At 37.3% G+C, this 21,350-nt stretch overlaps 1 protein-coding gene across 1 annotated transcript in view; it reads right to left on the reverse strand.

The window, feature by feature from the left end:
• Positions 1-5,621: 5,621 nt before the first annotated feature.
• Positions 5,622-21,350, reverse strand: part of Cda4 (chitin deacetylase Cda4) — a 164,125-nt gene continuing 148,396 nt past the window's right edge. Inside the window, exons 6-8 of the mRNA XM_073976766.1 lie at positions 17,999-18,218; positions 16,232-16,617; positions 5,622-6,149 (exon numbers count right to left, since the gene is read on the reverse strand). Coding sequence (XP_073832867.1) covers positions 5,819-6,149; positions 16,232-16,617; positions 17,999-18,218 — 937 coding nt within the window. The 3' untranslated portion in view covers positions 5,622-5,818. The remainder of the gene's footprint in view (positions 6,150-16,231; positions 16,618-17,998; positions 18,219-21,350) is intronic.

Below are 21,350 nucleotides of genomic sequence, written 5' to 3' on the forward strand. Positions count from 1 at the left end.
GTTAGTAACCCTCCCCTAGAAAAAACAGCCTACTATGAAAAAACGAAAGAAAAAAAACAAATCCCTCAAAAGTTGACGACCCCCCGCCAACGTTTTAAGGACCATGATCTGCGAATCTACACCTGGAATGTTCGCACTCTTAATAGAGAAGGTGCAGTTTACGCATTGGCAGATGTACTTGAAAAGTACAAGGTCGACATTACTGCTATACAGGAAATACGATGGAACGGGAAAGGCGTCACAACAACATCTAAAGGTGACGCACTGTATTATAGCTGCCATGACACAAAGCATGAGTTTGGTTGCGGATTTGTAGTGATTAAAAGACTCGCTGCAATACAATTAAAAGCAAAATTTCTCAACATCAGTTTTATTTGCGCCCATGCTCCCACTGAAGACATGGACGGACAGGCCAAAGATATATTTTACGAGCGCTTAGAAAAACCTTATGACCGTTGCCCTGCCCATGACATTAAAGTTATTCTAGGCGATTTTAATGCCAAAATTGGAAAGGAGAATATCTTTGGCCCAACAGTCGAGAAATTCAGTCTCCACAGTGAAACATCTGACAATGGTATGAGGCTGATAGACTTTGCAGCTGCAAAAAACATGGTAGTTAGCAGCACCAGATTTAATCATCTCGATATTCATAAGGGCACCTGGCTGTCTCCAGATCAAAGAACAAGTAATCAAATTGATCATGTCGTGATAGATGGAAGACATTCATCGAGCGTGTTGATACGTACCCGTCTAAACGTTGCAAATAAAGCACAAACAGATACAACGCGGAAGTTGGACATCGATAGTTTGCAAACACAACAGATAGCCACAGCATATTCCACTCAACTAGCCCAATTGCTTAATGAGAGCACTCCTTGGCCCGATAACATAACAACACAATGGCAAAATATTGCCCACTCCATGCAAACAAATCCATAATTGGATTCCAGAGACCTCCATAAAGGAATTCATGGTATGACCAGGGGTGTCGTGCTGCTACCGAATAGAAAAATGCGGCATATAGAGCTACTTTACAATCAGTAGCAACGCGTAGCGCACGAGAGTGGTATCAGGAGAAAAGGAGAGAGGAGAAACGTCTTTTCCGCAGGAAAAAGAGAGAAATGGAAAGACGGGAGTGTGAAAAATCGAGATGTACAAGAGCAAGAATGAAGTCCGAAAGTTCTACCAAAGAGTGCAACATCAAACAGATGGCTTTGGTACAGGCACATCCTCCTGTAGAGACCATGTTCAGGATATGGAAGGAACATTTTTCCAATCTGCTGGTATCCAATAGTAGCGAAGACGATGATACCACAGATCCAATCCCAGAAGATGGTATCGAATGTATACCGCCCAGCCAAAATGAGGTAAAGACAGCAATAAACAGGCTGAAGAATAATAAGACAGCAGGAGCTGGTGGCCTAGCAGCCGAACTGTTTAAAACCCGAGGCGTCACGCTGATGAGGTGTATGTATCAGCTAGTTACCTCCATCTGGCAGGAAGAACGAGTACCCGACGATTGGAATCTGAGCATCCTGTGTCCCGTCCATAACAAGGAGATAAGACTTTAAGCTCCAACTATAGGGGCATAAGTTTTCTCCCTATCGCCTACAAGATAGTGTCAGGGATATTGTGCGAACGACTAAAGCCCATGATCAACGAAATAATTGGACCATACCAATGTGGCTTTAGACCACTGCCGACCAAGAAGAGGGCACATAAAATTCTTAATATTGGCATATTTTGACAGTGTGTTAGTGAGGTTGTATGCACGGATGCTGCAAAACAAAAACAAATCAAAACATATGCTCTCTTTTGTGTGCTCTTTCGTTGCGTTCGGGTCTTGTGTGTGTGAATTGCCGAAAAACTTCGTAACTTCAATAATACCAAAGAACGGCATTGCTTTAGACCTGGCAAGTCCACCATCGACCAGATATTTACCCTGCGGCAAATCCTGGAGAAGACCCAGGAGATGCAGATCGACACCTACCACCTTTTTGTCGATTATAAAGCAGCCTTAGACAGCCCGCTATGTTCAAAAGTATTCCAAGCCATGTCTGAATCTGGTATCCCTGCAAAGTTCGCACGGTTTTGTAGAATGACATTAACTGATACTCGATTGTAAGTTAAAATAGGTAAGAACCTCTCCGAAGAGTTTTGTACCAAAAGAGGTTTCAGGCAAGGATACAGCCTTTCGTGTGATCTTTTCAACATCCTGCTAGAAAAGGTTATACGAGAGGCAAACGTCAAAAGAAGTGGCACAATCTACACCAATAGCTACATGTTACTTGCTTATGCTGATGATATAGACATCATGGGACGATCAGTAAAAGAAGTAACCGATACTTTTATGAAGGTCGAAGGAGAATCTGCTAAAATGGGTCTGGCGGTAAACGGCGAGAAGACCAAGCTGATGGTGTCGACGCGCAATGCGTCCATTGAGATCGGACCAACTGTTGAAGTTGGTTCCTATAATTTTGAGGTAGTAAAAGACTTTGTATACCTCGGCACCGCCATAAACACAACGAACGACATCGGTTGTGAAATAAAAAGAAGAATTGTATTGGCCAACTGATGCTACTTTGGCTTAAGTAAGCAGTTTAAAAACAAAGCCACAACTGGTCAAACAAAAATAACGCTTTACAAAACACTGATACTACCCGTGCCGTGGCTCCGAAGCCTGGGTAAGCCTGCTCAAGCAGACATTGCAGTGTTTGGCGTGTTTGAGAGAAAAATTCTTCGAAAGATCTACGGGCCGATCTGCCTTGACGGTGAATATCGACGTCGTATGAACCACGAGCTGTATCTGCTATACAACGACATCAATATAGTTAAACGTATCGAAATGCAGCGATTTCGTTGACTAGGCCATATAATAAGAATAAGCGATGATAAACCCACTAAAAAGGCGTATAAATTCGAGCCACATGGCGGTGCACACAGAATTGGTAGGCCAAAGAATAGATGGCGCAAACAAGTGGATGAAGAGATGACAAGTCGCGGTATACCAAAAAGCGAAGCACGAAACAGAGAGAATTGGAGATCTTTTCTTAGTTCGGTCTATGGAACAAATGTTGTGTAATGGGCCAGCTAAGTAAGCAAGTAATGTGGCTAATACCTTCAAAATACCGAAAATCAAGATGTGTGCTTTTATAGGAAGACTAAGTCCCTGCCTGATAATTCTCTTCTGGAGTATTTTATAATCCCATGGAAGACTCAATAACCAATTTCAGTCATTTCGATGGGATATTGACGTTACAACCTTCAGAATTACGAAAGTCGGAAGGTACCGTTCTATGAGGGCTATATCGAAATGTGGTCCTATACCGACAAATTTCTAGGGGAAAGTTTTATACCACCAACGAAGGCGAAATAACAAATTTTAGCCATTTCGGTGGAATATTGAAGCAACAACCATCAAAATTCCGGGAATCGGAAGGTACCGTTCTATGGGGGCTATATGAAGGCGTAGACCTATATATACAAATGTCAGGTTAAAAGTTGTATACCCCCAATAAAGACTAAGTACAAAATTATAGGCATTTCGGTGCAATATTGAGACCTCAACCTTCAAAATACCGAAAATCGGGTGGTATCGTTCTATGGAAGCTATATGAAGCACTGGACCTGTGCCGACAAATTTCTAGGTGAAAGTTTCATACCCCCAACAAAGACTAAGTACCAAATTTCAGGCATTTCGGTGGAATATTGAGGCCACAACCTTTAAAGTACCCAAAATCGGAAGGTATCATTCTATAGGGTCTATATGAAGGCATAAACCTATACCGACAAATTTCTAGGGAAAGGTTTGTTCCCCCAATGAAGACTTAATACCAAATTTCAGCCATTTCGGTGGAATACTGAGTCCAAAACCTTAAAAATACCGAAAATCGGGAGGTAACTTTCGATGGGGGCTATATGAAGGCGTAGACCTATATACATATACAAATTTCAGGTCAAAAGTATCATACCCCCAACAAAGACTAAGTACCGAATTTCAGCCATTTCGGTGCGATAATGAGGCTAAAACCTTAAAAAACCGAAAATCGGGTGGTTGCGTTCTATGGAGGCTATATGAAAACGTGGATCGATATCGCCCGTTTACAATACCTAACATCCCAGGAGTAATAGAAATTTCTATACTAAATTACAAAAATCGATCTTAAAAATATCGATCTGTATCTTGATTTCAACAGACGGATGGACCCTTATGAAGGGTCTCTGATAAATATTTCGATTTGTTGCAAACGGAATGACAAATTTAAGTACACCTTCTATTTAATTACATCCTCTGTATAACGAATATACAATTATATCAAATATTTTTACAAAAACACATTATTATGTCAATAAACTTATGTGACAAAACTTGTGGACATAGGTCCACGTTTTGGTATAGCCCCCATATAACGGTACCCCCCGATTTACGGTATTTTGACGTTTTTAGCTACATTTTCAGACCGATATAGCTATAATTTGACATTTAGGGTTCTTAAGTGTAACTAAACTTATATAACAAAAGTTGTGGACCTAGGTCCAAGTTTTGGAATAGCCCCCATATAACGGTACCCCCGATTTACGGCATTTTGACGTTTTTATCTACATTTTCAGACCGATTTAGCAATCAATTGACATTTAGGGTTCTTAAATGTCAATAAACTTATATAACTAGTGGACATAGGTCCATGTTTTGGAATAGCCCCCATATAACGTTACCGCCCGATTTCAGGTATTTTGAGAATTTTACCAACAAGTTTTAACCGAATTATCTGTAATTTGAACATTTGACATTTGAAATTTTTAGTGGTCACCACACCTCTCCATCAAAAATTGTCAAGAAAGCCCCCATATAACGGTACCTCCCGATTTTCAGTAATTTGATGATTTTAGCTACAATATTAAACCGAACAAGCAGTAATTTGACATTTGAAGTTCTTAGTGGTCACAAAACCTCTCCATCAAAAATTTTCAACATAGGTCCATGTTCGGATATAGCTCCCATGTAACGGTACCTCCCAATTTTCAGTAATTTGGCAATTTTAGCTACAATTTTTAACAGAACTAACTGTAATTTGACATTTGAAGGTTGTAGTGGTCACCACACATCTGCATCAACAATTTTCAACATAGCCCCAATATAACTATACTTCCCTATTTTCGGTATTTTGGGGGTTTTTCTTAAAATGTTTAACCGAACGTAGGTCCATGTTTTTGTATAGCCCCAAAACAAACCTATTATATTATAACCTATTATAACCCCTATATAACAGTACCTCCCAATTTCTAGCCCACCAAAAATTGTCAACATACATAGTTAGATATAGGCACCATAAAAAAGGGCCTCCCGAATGAAGCATTTTATGTACATTATCTGACATTTTAACGTACTCACTTAAAGTTGGGGACAGGAATGAATATTTTATGGTGGAGGGTATGAAAAGTTCGGCCCGGCCGAACTTAATGCTTTTTTACTTGTTTTTTTTATAAAAAAATTAACTTTATTATTGATAACTTATTGACTAATAAAGTTAGTTACTTAAAAACTACAGTTTTTGTATTGAATTTAAGTAAATCCACAAAAGAAAAAGGAGGGAAAGAGTATTTTTTTAACATAAAATTAATTTTGAAAATAAAAAAAAACAGAAAAAATTAAAAAAAAATTAACAAAATGAATTTACTCAAAATTAAAAAATTTCCCAATTTTTTTCTAAGAAAAGTGGAAACAAATTTCGTCTTCTTCTTCCGGATGGTGTGGCACATTTTAGCTCAATCCAACAGCATTGAGCTAAATAAGAGAAATCTTTCTTTTCCCTACACTCTATTCATCTACACCATCACCATCGGCATCTTGAATGGGTCCTGAGAAAATATAACTATCACGTCCCTGAATACCAGTACCGCCAGCATCACCCAACCATGGATAGACATTGGGACATTCGCGACAGGTTTCCATGTAACGGGTATCGGTAATGTTTTGTTCGGGTATTTTGAAGGGCAGGGCACAAGTGTTCCAAATGTTACAGGGTTTCTCGGCAACAGCAACATTTTTGTCACACTTCCAGGCATCGATTTTGCCGACATCACGAGTTTCCTTGGGATCGGTCATCCATTGCAACATTTGAGAGATGGTAACAAAATAGACGTCGGGACTGTAATTAAAAAAGATAGAGAAAAAAGCGTTAATTAGAAAGTCGTAATATTAAAGGAATTTCAAAGTGTGTGGAACTGGGGAACTTCTAAAGAAAAATTGGATTATATTCTGAACATTGTTGAAGGGTAATGCAACCCTTTGTCACAGCTCCAAGTTTATTTTAAGATCATAGATTTCCTTTAACTTTATTTATGTTACTGGACAATATGCTGACCCCATTTCATTTCATGCAATTTTACATCATTTTATTACATCTCACTTTGATAATCATAACCTTCACGATGTATCCACGGTAATCTGACTGAGAAGGATATCGTTATTATGGAAGTTTGCTTGGCAAACAAAATAGAGTTTTAACATGGCGGCTTTTGGTTGTTACGTCTGGTTTATACACATATTCGCAAAACACATACATTCATATATCAATGTAGAGGTAAGGTTAATAGGTAAGGTAAAATATATTATTGTTGTTCATCATTGTAATAAGAATTTAAATTGAGAACGAGGTCAGGTAAAGAAGGTTAATTGTAATATTTTCTGTTAACTCGGATCGAGGTCGGAGATAGGTTATATGGGTTAAATATTTTATATTTTATATTAGATATTTTTTAATTTATATTTTATTATTTATATATTATATTTTATATTTTTTACTTTATTTTTTTATTTTATACTAGCAGATCCCGGAACGCGTTAGTCACCCGTCGTAATGAGTTTTAATGACAACTTTTTATGGACTTTATGCCTGACAATTATTATTAAAATAGGCATTTTCTAACTCACTTCTTCGGTCCATTGTCAAAACGAGGAGGATTTTAAATTTACCAACAGAATTTGTCTGTAACCTTTCTTTTCTCTTACGGACTGTCGGATTTTTCGCCCATTTATTATCGTCCATGTCCCCTGTCTTTTTACTAAAGCGATCTAATTATCAAAGTTAAAAAATGGTTAAGTCGAATTCTCCCGCTTATTGAGACTTATATGTTTTAGTTTTTCATGGTTGATGGACCGTTAAACCTCACCATTTAAGGAAATTTGTAAATATATAGTTTTTCCTGGTCGGAAGCGCAACCACCGTTGTCTCGAAAATTAATTTGCAAGTCGATGCACTCATAAGTTTAGCAAATATAGCGATTATAAAACAATAAGCCCCACAAATTCGTCAATAAATAAAAACATTTTGGACCATGGGACATTCCTGAACATTTTCTGAAAATTAGGTTCAGTAGTTTTGGAAAAATAATGTTTTGAAAAGAGTGAGCGTGGTCATCAGTTTTCAAGATATAACATATTAAAAAAATGGGCGTGGTCCGGTATTGGGTGACGTAGGGGATGGAAGATACCAAAGAACGGTCCTGACCGGCTTTAACATGGCAAAGACCAGGATATATCTTCGTCCCTCTTTCATCTCAAGTGGACACTGACATCCCCGTGGTGTCACCTGGGGAACTGCCTTTAACACCCGTCAAAGGTAGTGAGCTAACATGTGCCGCGCGTTCACCCATAAGAACGTTAAAAACTTGGGTTTGGACGTTGGATTAGTAACCGTCCACTAGAAAAAAACAACCTACTATGAAAAAACGAAAGAAAAGAAAAAGAAATCCCTCAAAAGTTGACGACCCCAGCAATCTTCTTAAGGTCCATGATCTGCGAATCTGCACCTGGAATGTTAGCACTCTTTATAGAGAAGGTGCAGTCTTCGCATTGGCAGACGTACTTGAAAAGTACTAGGCTGATATTACTGCCATACCGCAAATACAATGGATTGGGAAAGGCGTCACAACAACACCTAAATGTGACACACTGTATTACAACAACACAATTGCAAAATATTTCCCACACCATGCAAACAGCCGCAAAATCCATACTTGGATTCCAGAGACCTCCACAAAGGAATTCATGGTATGACCAGGAGTGTCGTGCTGCTACCGAAGAGAAAAATGCGGCACATAGAGCTACTTTACAATCAGTAGCAACGCACGTAGCGCACGAGAGAGATATCGGGAGAAAAGGAGAGAAGAGAAACGTCTTTCCGCAAGAAAAAGAGAGAAATGGAAAAGCGGGAGTGTGAAAAAAATAGAGATGTACAGGAGCCAGAATGAAGCCCGAAAATTCTACCAAAGAGTGAAACATCAAACAGATGGCTTTGGTACAGGCACATCCTCCTGTAGAGGCTAGCAAGGTAATCTGGTAACAGATACAGATAGCGTGCTCAGGATATGGAAAGAACAGTTTTCAAAACTGTTGGTATCCAATAGCAGCGAAGACGACGAAGATACCACAGACCCAATCCCAGAAGATGGTATTGAATGTATACCGCCCAGCCAAGATGAGGCTGAAGAATAATAAGGCAGCAGGAGCCGATGGCTTACCAGCTGAGCTGTTCAAAACCGAAGGCGACACGCTGATAAGGTGTATTCATCAGCTAGTTAGCACCATCTGGCAGGAAGAACGAGTACCCGACGATTGGAACCTGAGTGTCCTGTGCCCAGTCCACAAGAAGAGAGATAAGACTGTATGATCTAACTATAGGGGCATAAGTCTACTCCCTATTGCCTACAAGATCGTGTCAGGGATATTGTGCGAACGACTAAAGCCTATGGTCAACGAGATAATTGGACCATACCAATGCGGCTTTAGACCTGGCATTTGACCAGATATTTACCTTTCGGCAAATCCTGGAGAAGATCCAAGAGACACATATCACCTTTTTGTCGATTATAAAGCAACATTCGACAGTCACCTCCGATCAAAGGTATTCCATGCAATGTCTGAATTTGTTATCCCCGCAAAGCTCATCCGGCTTTGTAAGATGACTGTAACTGATACTAGGTCCTTAGTTAAAATTGGAAAGAACCTCTCCGAACAGTTCAGTACCAAAAGAGGTTTCAGACAAGAAGATAGCCTTTCGTGTGATCTATTCAACATTTTGCTGGAAAAGGTAATACGAGATGCAAATGTCAAAAAAAGAAAAATGACACAATTTACACCACATGTTACTTGCTTTTACTGATGGCATAGACATCATAGGACGATCAGTAAAGGAAGTAACTGATACCTTTAGGAAGGTCGAAGCAGAATCTGCTAAAGTGGGTCTGGCGGTAAACGGCGAAAAGACCAAATTGATGGTGTCGACGCGCAAAGCGTCCATAGAGCTCGGACCAACTGTGAAAGTTGGTACCTACAATTTTGAGGCAGTAAAAGACTTTGTCTACCTCGGCACTGCCATAAACAGAACAAACAACATCAGTTGTGAAATAAGAAGAAGAATTGTATTGGCCAACAGATGCTACTATGGTCTAAGTAAGCAATTTAAAAACAAAGCCACATCTCGTCAAACAAAAATAACTCTATACAAAACGCTGATACTACCCGTGCTAATGTATGGCTCCGAAGCATGGGTACTTGCGAAAGCAGATAAGGCAGTGTTTGGTGTGTTTGAGAGGAAAATTCTTCGAAAGATCTACGGGCCGATTTGCGTTGACGGTGAATATCGACGTCGTATGAACCACGAGCTATATCAGCTATACAAAGACATGAATATAGTTGAACATATAGAGATGCATCATAAGAATGAGCGATTATGAACCCGCTAAAAAGGCGTATGAATACATTCCACATTCTACATTGCAGAGTCGGCAGGCCTAAACTTCGATGGAGCATACAAGTGGATGAAGAAATGAAAAGGCGGCGTTATTCCAGAAAGCTTAGCGAAAAACAGAGAGAATTGGAGATCTTTTCTTAGTTCGGTCTATGGAACAAATGTTCTGTAATGGGCCAGCTAAGTAATAAAATTTTTAAAGAAGTAGGGTATAGTGGAGGTACCTCGCCGATTTAGAAATTCAACAAAATAGGTAGCCTATTTTCACCGGGGGACATCGCTGTACATTCCCTGACATGTTCAGTAGTTTTTGTAGAAAATATTAGAATTGAAAATAGTGCGCGTAAAAGTGGGCGTGGTCAAATTTTCTAAGTTTTCTAAGTTGGGTTATGGCGAACATTTCAAAAAAAAAAAAGAAAAAAAAATTATCCAAATCGGTCTAGTCGTTCTCAACTGATGCCATTACCAACGAACGTCATTTGATATTTATTTATATGGTAAAAACCAAAAATGTTTTACAATCGAAGAATCCGAGTTTCATCCATTCAGAATTCGCGAACTGTTAACATATTCTATATAGTGTTTAAGGAGGGATCCCATAATGTCGACCAGTAAAATTAATTTTCGTGGAAGCTGTGTTGGCATCAATGTAGAAAAATGGGTTGAAGCCAACAACTTTTTTATGTTCCCTCCCGATTTCTGGGTTAACCAAACATTTTGTAGACCAATGTTCAAAGAAAGAATGACAGAATACTCCATGGACAACATGATTTTTCGATATATACACAATTTATCCACCTAAAATTGATGGTGCCATTTTGAAGCCGAAATTTCGGGGTTTTTTTGACATACATAGCGTGTTTGGTGCATAAAACACAGGAAATCGGCCGATAATATATATGGGAGCTATATCCAAATCTAAACCGATTTCGATATAATTTCTCACATTTATTTATAGCAAATTTGGAGATTGTATCTGTAACAGTTCTAAAGATATTTGCATTCCAAATCTAAATTTTTGGAGGTTTCTCCGGTTTTGATGTTATATCTCCAGATCAATGCGGAATTTCAAAAAATGATATAGCCTATTTTCATTATAGGCGATGTAGCAACATATCCTTACAACTCCAGGAAGATCGGTTCATAAGTCACAGACAAACAAACAAACAAACGTACAAACATTTTTCTACCTTATTTATATAGAAGATACTTTACATTTTATATTGTATATTTAATATTTTATAATTAATATTTTATATTTAATTTTTTATGGTTAACTAGCAAAGTACCCGCTATTTCGTATGCGGAAAGGATATACAAAACAAATAAAAATATATCGTCACCATAAATGCCCGAAGACGTAACCCACAAAACCAAAACTTTACAGGAGAAGCAAAAAACATTATAAAATTAAAAACTGTTTTACGGAATATTAATCTTATGAAGGCGAGTATATGGGATGTTATCGATCATATACGAAGGGAAATAAATAGTGAAACCAAAACCGCTGAATTGCTTAGTTTTAAGATCCTCCATTACAACAAAATCTGCAATATTATCCCATTTTCCGAAATGCCATTTCTTGAATAGGATCGTTGTTTTTGAACGTGGAAGCTTGAAATTTTGCCAGAACATGTATTTTAGCTTTATGTATCAGATTACGTCAAAAAACGAATTTCGATTTTCATGTCGGTTACGTCTTCGGGCATTTATGGTGACGATATATATAATATAGAACGGTGAACATGGAAAAATTTTTGTACTAATACTTATTTTAATTGATATTTATTTTCATGTAAGTACTATTCGTACCACATAAGTCCGATTTTCCTCCCGCCTATACATCAAGAGCCAGCCATAATTGTTGAGATATTTTAATTGGGGTGATCTGCGCCAAGACGGCTTAACCCACCAACCGCAATCCCCATTTCCAGTTCTATCTGTTTCCCCAAAACCATTTATGGTACTATTTAGTACTTTACATATAAATACGAACCTCCTCCTAATATTTCAATATCCCCTTTACGCAATAACAAATTGTACAAAATCCTGTACCATATAGTACAATTCGTATATTTATGGTACATATTTCATAAACCTGACGTTATTACCAAATAACAACAGTAATATTAATTCTAAATCTCACGAATCCAGATGTATTCGTTAGTCCAATACAAAATTGTACCAAGCATTGAACCATCTTCGTACCCCTAAGACTACCAAATCCTAATTGTACCAAATTTAGTACTTTTTGGTAAACATAAGTACGAAATTCTAAAACAAACTCCAACAGTAATCTCAATTCCAAATTTCAAGATTGCAGCTCTAGCCGTTCGCTCAAATCCAAATTTTACCAAATTTGGTAGCAAATGGGTACTTTTCACACCCATAACCCAAAATTTCCAAAACTATCTCAATCCTACACTTCAAAAGGTATTTTAATTCCAAATTTGAGGATTGCAGCTGCGTCAGATCATCGAAATCCAAATCCTAATAAATTTAGTACTTTTCGTACCCATAAGTACATATTTTCAATACTACGTCAATGCTAAGTTCAAACAATAAGCTTAATTCCGAATTTCAGGATTCCAGATATATCCAGTCACTCAAATCCATATTTGGTACCATTTAGTACTATTCGTATACAAAGTACGGATTTCTAAGCCTACCTCTATCAACACTCCAACAGCACTTTTAATTCGAATTTCACGATTCCAAATGTATCCTAACACTGAAATCCAAATTTTACCAAATTTAGTACCACTTAGTACTTTTCCTATCCATAACTAAAAATTTCCAAAACTTTATCAATCCTACATTCCAACAGTACTCCTTATTCCAAATCTCGGGATTCCAGCTATATCCGTTCACCCAAATCCAAATTGTACCAAATTTGGTACTATTTAGTACTATTCGTACCTATGAGTACGAATTTCTACAACTACCTCAACCCTACACGCCAACAGTAATCTTAATTTGGAATTTCAGGATTCCAAATGTATCCGATCACCCAAATCCAACTTGTACCAAATTTGGTACCATTTAGTACTTTTCGTACCCAAAAGTACGAATTTCCAAAATACCTCTATTCTACACTCCGACAGTAATCCTAATTCTAAATTTCAGGATTCCAGCTCCATCCGTTTCCCAAAATCAAAATTGTACAAAATTTAGTACCACTCAGTTCTTTTTGTACCCACAAGTACGAATTTAGTACTTTTCGTTGCCATAAGTACGAATTTCCAAAAGTATCCCAATCTCACACTCCAATAGTAATCTTAATTCCAAATTTCACAATTTCAGCTCTATCCGATCACTTAAATTCATATTGTACCAAATTCAAATTGTACCAAATTTAGTACCATTTAGTACTATTCGTACACATGAGTAATAATAATAATAATTGTTCCACAAACATCCCATACGGGACAAGGGGGACTTCTCTCATATCAATGAGTGCACCCCGATTCATATTAGCTCAATGATATGGGACCTACTGTTTATCGCCGAGTCCGAACGGCGTGTCCTAAGACACCACTTGTAGAGAAGTTTTACATGGCTGAAATACTCAGAAAATGTCGCCAAAATTACTGAGGGGTATTTTACCAACGTTGAAAATTTTGATGTTTGCCTGGCCGGGGAATCGAACCCACGACCTTCAGCGTGTAAGGCGGGTGTGCGTACCATTGCACCACGTTGGCACATGAGTACACACTTTCAAAACCACCTCCTTATATCAACTCATCTTCTAAACCTTGATGTTCATTCCAAATTTCAAGATTTTACCTCTATCCGTACACGTAATACCAAATAGTACTAAATTTAGTAACTTTTAGTTCTTTTCCTACACTTATAGTTCGAGTTTCCAAAAACCCTTTGGTACACCTTTCTAACTCTCCATCAGTGAACCTCATTCCAAATTTCAGAATTCTAGATCTTCGCGTTTGCCTAATACAAAGGGTACCATATTTAGTACCTTCTTGTACTTTTAGTACAGTTCGAATTTCCAAAAATCCAGCCTTCGGACCAAGAGTGACCCTCACCCAAAATTTGAAGATTCTAGCTTTAGGCGTTTAGTCTGGCCGTTGATTATCAGTCAGTGAGTCAGTCATCATTACTCAACTCTTTTATAAGTATAGATAATTTTTAATCTACATTTTATATTTTATAATAAAAAAATTATATTTTATATTTTTTATATTATATTTTATTTTCAATATTTTAATTTTTGATTTTTCAAAATAGTCTGGCTTAATCCCTTTTGTTGTTTTAATATTTAAAACAACAAGTTTATTGGTGGAGAAGGTTTGGCATTGTTCGCCAAGGGGTAAGGCAAGGAAGACTAGTTTCGATCCACGCCACTGGATCTCATCAGTTCCCTTTGTTTCTTGTTTGTGGATATTCTCCACCGAAGTTACTTTTCAATAACTTCTTCAACAAGAAACTTTTTATACCCAAACATCAATCGTCAGCTCGAAGTATAAACGTAAACAAAGAAAAACCTTCAATGAGAAGTTTTTCTTTGGTAACCTAACACAACTCCGACGAAAGTGTTTACGAAACAAAGCAAACCTTCTTCACTCGTATGTGTCGTTGATTTTTCAACGAATGCACATACCCAAATGCTATTTTAATTTTTATTTTTTCTTTAGTTTTTATATTTTTTGTTTTATATTTTATATTCATTTTTATGTCCCAACCTCGTTTTTTGCTTATTACTTTTTGTTGCTTTTCTCTCATTTCCCAAACGTTTTGCAGGTGTTTCTGTGGACCGAAGGAAGAAAACTACCAGAAAAAATATCAAACTGTATATTTAACTAAATTAAACTTTTCTCATTAAAACGTGCAAAAGGGTTTTATTCTATTTTATTTCTTTCTATCCTTTGTTGCTTGCTTCCACCTCCTTGTGTGTTTTTAACTACATTGGTGGTCAGTCGTCATTTACACCGCTTATTTTGCGGATTTGGTTTTTATGTAGAAAATTTCCTAGGGATTTGCTTGATGTGAAGATGAGCAAAAAAAAAAAAAACAACATGTTGTTGTTTGTGTACTGTTCCGCATTCATTTTTATACCCTCAGCCTTTAGGCTAAAGAGGGTATTTACACTTTGATACGACCAAAAATGTGCCTCATCGAAATAATGGTTTTAGACCCCAAGTATGTTTGTACGATATCCGTTTCAGACAATTTTGAGTAGATCTAGCAATGTCCGTCCGTCTGTCTGTCTGTCTGTCCGTCTGTCTGTCTGGCTGGTGCGCACGATAACTCTCGAACGGATCAATCGATTCGGTTCAAATTTTGGGTATCGAAATATTTTGTCCAGATTCGATTTAAGTTCGAAGATGGGCCATATAGGTCCACTCCTTCAGGTACCTCCCCCACAAATGTTCAAAAATTGTCGCAAAACTTGTGGGCACGATAACTCTTGTAGGGAATAACCGATTTGGTCCATACTTTGCACATCGTGTAATTTCTACCAAACTTAGATGAGGTTCCAATATGGACTCAATCAGTCCACTCCTTCGGGTACCTCCCACACAAAATTTCGGAAAACTTCAGTTTAGGACCTGGTCTCGAATCGCTTTGATTTTTGTTTACGCAAGTTGTATTCGCTGTCCTCTATACGACGCTGTAAGTTTCATTAGGGGCAAGTCCATACTTCCTGAGAAAATAGCCTGAAAGTTACAAAAAAAACAAACCCTAGGACACCATGTTTATGGGTGGAAGTGCAAGATAATTCTCGAACGGAAATGGCGATTCCGGCCAAAATTTGACCTTCGTAATATTGTTTCCAAACTTAGTTTAAGTTCGTTAATAAGCCATATCGGTCCACTCCTTCAGGTACCCACCCCACAAAAGTTCAAAAATATTCGGAAAAATTGTGCGCACGATTACTCTTGATGGAAGTGACCGATTTGGTCCATACTTTACACATTCTCATAATATCTACCAGATATATATCTGGTTCGAATGTGGACTATATTTTTCCACTCCTTCCCGTACCTCCCACACAAAATTTTGGATAAGTTCACTTTAAGACCTGCTATTGAATCACTTTGATTTTTGTTGAAGCAACTTACATTCGCTGACTCAGTTACGATGGTAAAAGTTGTTTCAGGGGCAAGTCCATACTTCTTGAGAAAACAACCCGAAGTGTGTAAAAACCGCCTATGGCACACCCATGGTCTATGTCGGTCCATTCCTTTAAGTACCTTTTCCGCGATATTTTTGAACTTTAATCCTAATCAACAATTTTGTCGGTTCATACGACCAAAATTTTGAAACCCCCTAAATACATAAGCTTTTTGTGAAAAAAAGTGTTTCAATTTGCACAGGCTGAGGGTATATCTCTGTCGGCAAAACCGACTGATACTTTTTTACTTGTTTTAAACGAATTGGAAACATTTTAATTATCTCACATAGCTCTTCTCTTCTAGGATACAAGAAAAAAAAAAATAATTTTTCAAATCAATACTTACAGTTCCAAAGCCCAATCCAAGAATTTATGCAAACCATTTTCCAATGGCTTGGTCTGGAACCAATTGGTGTGTACGGGCATCATATAGGGAGCCTTGTTCTGTTCATAGTAACGTGAGAAATCTTCTTGCAACCATTCGAATACTTCATTTTCATCCAAATTGTGGAGAACACATTGATCCAAGAATGGACAATGGCCACCTTCATAACCTTCAACATAATGCGTGTTGAGGGGAACTTCCCAAACACCGGGGAATGTTTTGGATGGACAGGTACCGCTCTTGCATTCGTGCGAGATTTTGTAATCCAAAGTGTATGGCCAAACGGGTACAGGTACAGGGGGCACAGTGATGGAACTGTCATAAATGTAACCGAAATCTTCCAAAACCTGAAAAGGGGGAAAAAGAGAAGAAAATGTTGTTTTTAATGTAGGAGAATGTGATGTAATGTAGAAATTTTTGTGGCTAAAATGGATCTTTTAATTTAAGATAAGGAGTACTGGAGTGTTTTACTACACTATCCGACAGACGAGTATACCAAAAAAATAAAGTGACTCCATGTAAAGACGGCTGTTACTGCAACCGCCTTCAGTCACTTTACAATTACAGATTTAAACCAGCTTCCCTCTTCTTCGTCGTTTTTTTTTAATTTTCATGTTTTGTCATTACCTTTCTTTATTATTCCGATTAATACATTTTTAATTATCGACACAGTTGTTGTTGCTGATGTGACTAACAACCGGACATTTTTGGACAGTGATATGTGTCCCTCGAAATCTGAGATGTAACAGAGTTTTCACTATCATCTTCGGTGAAGTAGTGAATATTCCATTATATTTTACATGACATATTATTCTGTATGTTAATATAAGTAGAGATGAGATGCAGTGAAACCTTTCAAGAGAGACATTTCATGTTTACCATATTCCATTGAACCCATTAGTGGCCAAGCCTAATGGGTTTTACTGTGCTTTTTATTATCATAGCAAAAACAACATCTGCGAGCCTGCTGAAAACTCGCTGCTGTATTAACAAGTATCTGACAGTGTCATTGGTCGGGATTTTTTCTCCTGCTTGCATTGATTGTTTGGAAAGCTTTCTCAACTGTCCTTCAAGTTGTGGTTGAGGGGACACGACAACAAATTGGAATTACAAATGAAAGAGCTGTAAATAAATGCATCTTTTCCTCGGCTTTTCGCTGAAAAGAAAGTGACTTTCAAGGAACGAAGCGGGATAAAATTGAAATCTGATGATGGGTTTCTTAAGTGTTTATTAATTTTTTTTTCCTGATGTAAACCGTGAGAAAGGTAGGGTGGAAATTACATGGAAATAAAACGCGAGATTAATAACTTTAACACAAAGGAGGAGAGGACTCATTTCATCATGGCCGGAGTGAAAAATATTTTCAGTGAAATATTCAAAAAAAAAGCCTGCTAACAATTATTATTTTACTTAATAATCCTTGCTGTTGACTTGACTTCCTGGCACTGGCTGCTCATATTTTATATGTGAAATATTTTCAGTGAAATATTCAAAAAAAAGCCTGCTAACAATTATTATTTTACTTAATAATCCTTGCTGATGATGTCTTCCTGGCACTGGCTGCTCATAGGAATTTTTAATTGACACTTTTCATTATTCTGAGAAAATTTATTTTCGTGGTGAAACGACATAAATTCACTGCATTTTTTTCCATAATTCATCAACACTATCCCGAAGTCCTACGCATAAAATTCCCAACACATGTGGAAAATCGAAAAAATAACTCACCTTATATTGTGTATTACGACCGGGTTTCAAGAATGGTGCACGCATACCAACAACTTCATTGACCGAAACATTGGCAAAGTTACGCAAAATTTCACGCATACCAATCATTTCACCAACCCATTCCTCATAACCCTTATCCTGCAAGCCTTGTTGTTGGGAAATCGATTGGGTGGCAATTTCATGGCCAGCATAGCCAAGATGTTGGATTTGTTGGTAGTTGCTGGAAAGAAAAGAGAAAAAGTACAATTAATTAATTATTTAATTTGGATTTTAGGAAACAAAGTTTTAAAGGATTTTTTCCCCCTTTAATTGAATTAAAATAAAGGTGTATACAAACAAAAATTGTTTTTGTAATAGTTGTTTTGTAGCTGATATGAACAAAAATTAATCGAAAACTTTTTCGTGGAATTGAAATAGAGAGAGACATGTATTTCAACAATGATAGGTCACAAAGCGAGGGAGGATAAAAAAATTAGTTGAATAGAAAAATTTCAGCCAGGCGAATTGCAAATTTCCTATGGAAATTCTAATTCAGCCAGGCTGAATTGCAAATTTCCTATGGAAAAATTGCAAATTTCTTACGGAAATTCTTATTCAGCCAGGCTGAATTGCAAATTTCCTATGGAAATTCTTATTCAGCCAGGCTGAATTGCAAATTTCCTATGGAAATTCTAATTCAGCCGGGCTGAATTGAAAATTTCCTATGGAAATTCTAATTCAGCCGGGCTGAATTGAAAATTTCCTATGGAAATTCTAATTCAGCCGGGCTGAATTGAAAATTTCCTATGGAAATTCTAATTCAGCCGGGCTGAATTGAAAATTTCCTATGGAAATTCTAATTCAGCCGGGCTGAATTGAAAATTTCCTATGGAAATTCTAATTCAGCCGGGCTGAATTGAAAATTTCCTATGGAAATTCTAATTCAGCCGGGCTGAATTGAAAATTTCCTATGGAAATTCTAATTCAGCCGGGCTGAATTGAAAATTTCCTATGGAAATTCTAATTCAGCCGGGCTGAATTGAAAATTTCCTATGGAAATTCTAATTCAGCCGGGCTGAATTGAAAATTTCCTATGGAAATTCTAATTCAGCCGGGCTGAATTGAAAATTTCCTATGGAAATTCTAATTCAGCCGGGCTGAATTGAAAATTTCCTATGGAAATTCTAATTCAGCCGGGCTGAATTGAAAATTTCCTATGGAAATTCTAATTCAGCCGGGCTGAATTGAAAATTTCCTATGGAAATTCTAATTCAGCCGGGCTGAATTGCAAATTTCCTATGGAAATTCTTATTAAGCCTGGCTGAATTGCAAATTTCCTATGGAAATTCTTATTCAGCCAGGCTGAATTGCAAATTTCCTATGGAAATTCTAATTCAGGCGGGCTGAATTGAAAATTTCCAATGGAAATTCTTATTCAGCCAGGCTGAATTGAAAATTTCCTATGGAAATTCTTATTCAGCCAGGCTGAATTGCAAATTTCCTATGGAAATTCTTATTCAGCCAGGCTGAATTGCAAATTTCCTATGGAAATTCTTATTCAGCCAGGCTGAATTGCAAATTTCCTATGGAAATTCTTATTCAGCCAGGCTGAATTGCAAATTTCCTATGGAAATTCTTATTCAGCCAGGCTGAATTGCAAATTTCCTATGGAAATTCTTATTCAGCCAGGCTGAATTGCAAATTTCCTACGGAAATTCTTATTCAGCCAGGCTGAATTGCAAATTTCCTATGGAAATTCTTATTCAGCCAGGCTGAATTGCAAATTTCCTATGGAAATTCTTATTCAGCCAGGCTGAATTGCAAATTTCCTATGGAAATTCTTATTCAGCCAGGCTGAATTGCAAATTTCCTATGGAAATTCTTATTCAGCCAGGCTGAATTGCAAATTTCCTATGGAAATTCTTATTCAGCCAGGCTGAATTGCAAATTTCCTATGGAAATTCTTATTCAGCCAGGCTGAATTGCAAATTTCCTATGGAAATTCTTATTCAGCCAGGCTGAATTGCAAATTTCCTATGGAAATTCTTATTCAGCCAGGCTGAATTGCAAATTTCCTATGGAAATTCTTATTCAGCCAGGCTGAATTGCAAATTTCCTATGGAAATTCTTATTCAGCCAGGCTGAATTGCAAATTTCCTATGGAAATTCTTATTCAGCCAGGCTGAATTGCAAATTTCCTATGGAAATTCTTATTCAGCCAGGCTGAATTGCAAATTTCCTATGGAAATTCTTATTCAGCCAGGCTGAATTGCAAATTTCATATGGAAATTCTTATTCAGCCAGGCTGAATTGCAAATTTCCTATGGAAATTCTTATTCAGCCAGGCTGAATTGCAAATTTCCTATGGAAATTCTTATTCAGCCAGGCTGAATTGCAAATTTCCTATGGAAATTCTTATTCAGCCAGGCTGAATTGCAAATTTCCTATGGAAATTCTTATTCAGCCAGGCTGAATTGCAAATTTCCTATGGAAATTCTTATTCAGCCAGGCTGAATTGCAAATTTCCGATGGAAATTCTTATTCAGGCAGGCTGAATTGCAAATTTCCTATGGAAATTCTTATTCAGACAGGCTGAATTGCAAATTTCCTATGGAAATTCTTATTCAGGCAGGCTGAATTGCAAATTTTGCTATGGAAATCTTATTCAGCCAGGCTGAATTGCAAATTTCCTATGGAAATTCTTATTCAGACGGGCTGAAGGAAATTTGCAATTCAGCCTGGCTGAATTAGAATTTCCATAGGAAATTTTAAAATTCAGCTGAATTAGAATTTCCATAGGAAATTTTAAATTCAGCCCGGCTGAATTAGAATTTCCATAGGAAATTTTAAATTCAGCCCGGCTGAATTAGAATTTCCATAGGAAATTTTAAATTCAGCCCGGCTGAATTAGAATTTCCATAGGAAATTTTCAATTCAGCCCGGCTGAATTAGAATTTCCATAGGAAATTTTCAATTCAGCCCGGCTGAATTAGAATTTCCATAGGAAATTTTCAAGTCAGTCCGGCTGAATTAGAATTTCCATAGGAAATTTGCAATTCAGCCTGGCTGAATTAGAATTTCCATAGGAAATTTGCAATTCAGCCTGGCTGAATTAGAATTTCCATAGGAAATTTGCAATTCAGCCTGGCTGAATTAGAATTTCCATAGGAAATTTGCAATTCAGCCTGGCTGAATTAGAATTTCCATAGGAAATTTGCAATTCAGCCTGCCTGAATAAGAATTTCCATCGGAAATTTGCAATTCAGCCTGGCTGAATAAGAATTTCCATAGGAAATTTGCAATTCAGCCTGGCTGAATAAGAATTTCCATAGGAAATTTGCAATTCAGCCTGGCTGAATAAGAATTTCCATAG

Source organism: Musca autumnalis, unplaced genomic scaffold, assembly GCF_047663935.1.
Source record: "Musca autumnalis isolate F117 unplaced genomic scaffold, ASM4766393v1 scaffold_3, whole genome shotgun sequence".
In the NCBI taxonomy this organism is placed as follows: Eukaryota; Metazoa; Arthropoda; class Insecta; order Diptera; family Muscidae; genus Musca; species Musca autumnalis.